The 3,395-nt window shown below is 48.3% G+C and overlaps 1 protein-coding gene across 1 annotated transcript; it reads left to right on the top strand.

The window, feature by feature from the left end:
* The first annotated feature begins 465 nt into the window (after positions 1-465).
* LOC116663073 (interferon omega-1-like) lies at positions 466-1,070 on the top strand. Its single transcript, XM_032477600.1, has one exon. It carries the CDS (start codon positions 466-468, stop codon positions 1,051-1,053), a length of 588 nt encoding a protein of 195 aa, XP_032333491.1. The 3' UTR covers positions 1,054-1,070.
* The last annotated feature ends 2,325 nt before the right edge of the window (positions 1,071-3,395 follow it).

The raw sequence follows: 3,395 nt of genomic DNA, 5'->3' as shown, positions 1-3,395 counted from the left end.
CTTCCCTGTGTGAAGTAAGGGGGTGAAAACAGCCTAAGATCAGGGCGAGAAATGTGTTCCTGAAACAGAGAAGAGCAATAGTTATGTACGAGATAGAGAGAGACAGAGACAGAGACAGAGAGGATGTGTGTGTTTACATACATACAGCGCTTCTGACTTGACGACAATGACCTTGCTCACCTGACTGATCAATACCTATTTGGATGGGCATATCTGATATTTACTGGGAAAATTAAACTTCCTGCAAATTATTAGGTTAGATTGATGACATCTTCCTAGAACATATTGAGAATCTATGAATGGAAATCAAAAAAGGAAGTGAAAGTGTAGAAAAATATTCAGAAAATGAAAACTACTATCTCCGTATTTAATGGCCTTGCTTAGAAAGAATGTCATCAGAGAACCTACCTCCAACGTTCACCAAGACACCCGTCTCAGCCAGGCCAGCAGCACCTCATTTGCCACATGGCCTCTGTGCCCTCTCTACTGATGGCCTTGCTACTGTCCAGCTATGGCCCTGGTGGGGCTCTGGGCTGTGACCTGCCACAGAACCACGTGCTGGTTAGCAGGCAGAACTTCGTGCTTCTAGGCCAATTGAGGAGAATCTCCCCTTTCTTCTGCCTGGAGGACAGAAAAGACTTCCGTTTCCCTCAGGAGATGATGGATGGCAGCCAGCTCCAGAAGGCCCAGGCCATCTCTGTCCTCCATGAGATGCTCCAGCAGATCTTCGACCTCATCCACGCAGAGCGCTCCTCTGCTGCCTGGGACACCACCCTCCTGGACAAACTCCGCAATGGACTCCATCAGCAGCTGGAGGACTTGGACACCTGTTTGGTGCAGGTGATGGGAGAGCAAGACTCTGCCCAGGGAAGGGCAGGCCCTACACTGGTGCTGAAGAGCTACTTCCAGGGAATCCATCTCTACCTGAAAGAGAAGAAATACACTGACTGTGCCTGGGAAATTGTCCGACTGGAAATCATGAGATCCTTCTCTTCATTAACCAACTTGCAAGAAAGGTTAAGAACTAATGATGGAGACCTGGGGTCACATTGACATGATTCTCCCTGACCGAGATTCAATGTCACCCTTGCACATTGGTCTGTAGTCATTTCAAAAGACTCTTATTTTTGCTTTAGCCACAGAATTTATTGAATTAACTCAGTTAATACTTTGTCTAAAGTAATAAGCAAGGATACAGTAAAATTACTGAGCTAAAGGATCATCAGTCCCCATGCACTGACTTCCCTGTTATTTATTCTTCTTTATTTATTTATATTTATTCTTGCAACTTAGATATATATATATTCTCATATAGATGTTACATTGTGTTAAAATTTTAAAAATATGCTCACCTTACAACTTCATTAAGTTTGCATCTTGTTTTATTTATTAAATTCTATGAAAGAAAACTTGTTGAGCTATTTTTTAATTCTGAAAACCTAAAACCATATATTTTCTATAGAAATCTCTCTCAGAATACTATTTGTCCATTATATCTTATGGAACAGTTCTACCACTTTCTAGGAACTGCTTTTCAAATAGTGGAATTCCACGGAATTGAGGAGTCCTGGAAATTACGATAAATGTATAGTCCTTATGTCACAGGTGTCACTGATTTATATCCAGTTACCAAAGAGTGGTTGGTAGGTAAACATCTGAGAGGTGTCCACTCCTCCAGTGAAGTTGGAACACATAGGGTATTGATCGGCTGCTGCTGCTGCCAGCTCTTCCTCTTCCTCGCACCTGCTCCCCAGTCCTGCTTCAGTAGGTCGCTCACTCCCTTATCCAGTAACTTCGCTCCCTCCAACATACTGCCCATCTACACACGTGCTCTCCTTCTGTGCTGCTTTCTAGCTTCAAGGTGTCTCTTACACTGGAAGCCACAGGAAGAGAGCAAAAGTGAAAGGAGAGCTCGAGGATTTTCAAAACCTCAGGTAGAAGGAGCCGGGGACATGGGGCTGGATCCCAGCTCTGTTATTAATAACTGTATGACCCTGAGAAACAACAAAATACCATGCTCCCTAGTTTTCTCATCTTTCATATGGGGACAGGAATAATAATCTTCCATAGGATTACTGTCAGATTTCCGTGTACTTAACCTTTAAATTAAAGCTTTTTCGACAATTAACAGTTTAGGAGATATTAAACATTTATATTAAATGAAATCATAGATACACACACACACACACACACACACACACACACACACACACATTTTTTCCCTTTCATCCCCCGGGGCCCCTTTAAGTCTCGAAGGTGTTCCCACGTCATTTCACTGGAGGGTCCCAATATCTAGTCAAGAATGTAGAATCCTTTCCCTGAACTGTGTTTCTCCTCAGAAACATTCCTCAGTCTGAGAACACAGCACAACACGCCCTGCTACCGAGTCGTCAAGCCCCGAAGAAACCCACGCGGGTGTGAACCGCTCGGGCCAAAGCCTCCTGCCAGGAAGGGAAGGACGGGCGCGGGCAGGTGCGGAAAACGGAGGGCTCTGGGCGAAGCCGCGGCCGGCGGGGACCGGGAGGCCCGAAAAGGAAGCCGACTCACCGCTCTCGCCGCCCCCACGCGCTCGCGGGGCCCCGGCTCCTGCCCGCGGCGAACCCCACGTCCTCCCCGTGGCCGCAGCGCCCGAGTCCGTGGGGCGGGACGCCCAGGCGGGTCCCGCGGGTGGGCGGTGCCTGTCGGGCCGGCACGGCGAGCTCGCGCGCCCCCTCCCGGCCGGCGGGGCGCGGTGGAGACAGCTCTGCGCGCGTTGCTGAGTGGAGGAGGGCTGCTCAGCTTCACTGTGGTCCAAGGGCAGCGCTACATTTCTGGACTCTTGGTCTCTCTAGTTGTTCACGTGCACCACGTTTCTCCGATTGCTATAATCTGGCTTCAGCCTCCCTGTTCTCTTGAAACTGCTCGGCCAAGGTTTACACTAAACTACATGTTGCCTAACTCAGAGATGACTTGTCAGGCAGCTGTCGGCGGACATCTCAGAAGTATCGGACGCCTACGTGTTCCCACGACCATTTTAAAGTCTGACCTACATCTGGTTCCTACGTCACCACCATCCTCTGCTTTTCTGCTCCTCCTCCTCCCCTTCCTTTGTGGACCACTCCCTCTCCTCTCAGGGAATGGCGGGGTTCCTCAAGAGTCTATGCTAGTTCCCACACTTCATCTCCTCTGCACAGAGTCCCACCTCCCAAACAGTCCCAAGTGTCATCTCTAGGATTACGACTTCCGTATGCATGTCTTAGCCAAGAGTCTCATCTCCAAACATTTGTAATTATCTCCAAACCCATATAGCTACCTCCTACCCCAGAACATCTCCACATACCATGTCCACAATTGACCGTCATGCAATTACCTGGCGAATCCCTGCACACCCCCTGAGATGCCAAGCACACCAGTTG

The sequence above is a fragment of the Camelus ferus genome, chromosome 4, assembly GCF_009834535.1.
Source record: "Camelus ferus isolate YT-003-E chromosome 4, BCGSAC_Cfer_1.0, whole genome shotgun sequence".
Classification (NCBI taxonomy): domain Eukaryota; kingdom Metazoa; phylum Chordata; class Mammalia; order Artiodactyla; family Camelidae; genus Camelus; species Camelus ferus.
Note: the sequence above shows the minus strand (reverse complement) of the source record. Positions and strands in the feature narration are given on the sequence as shown.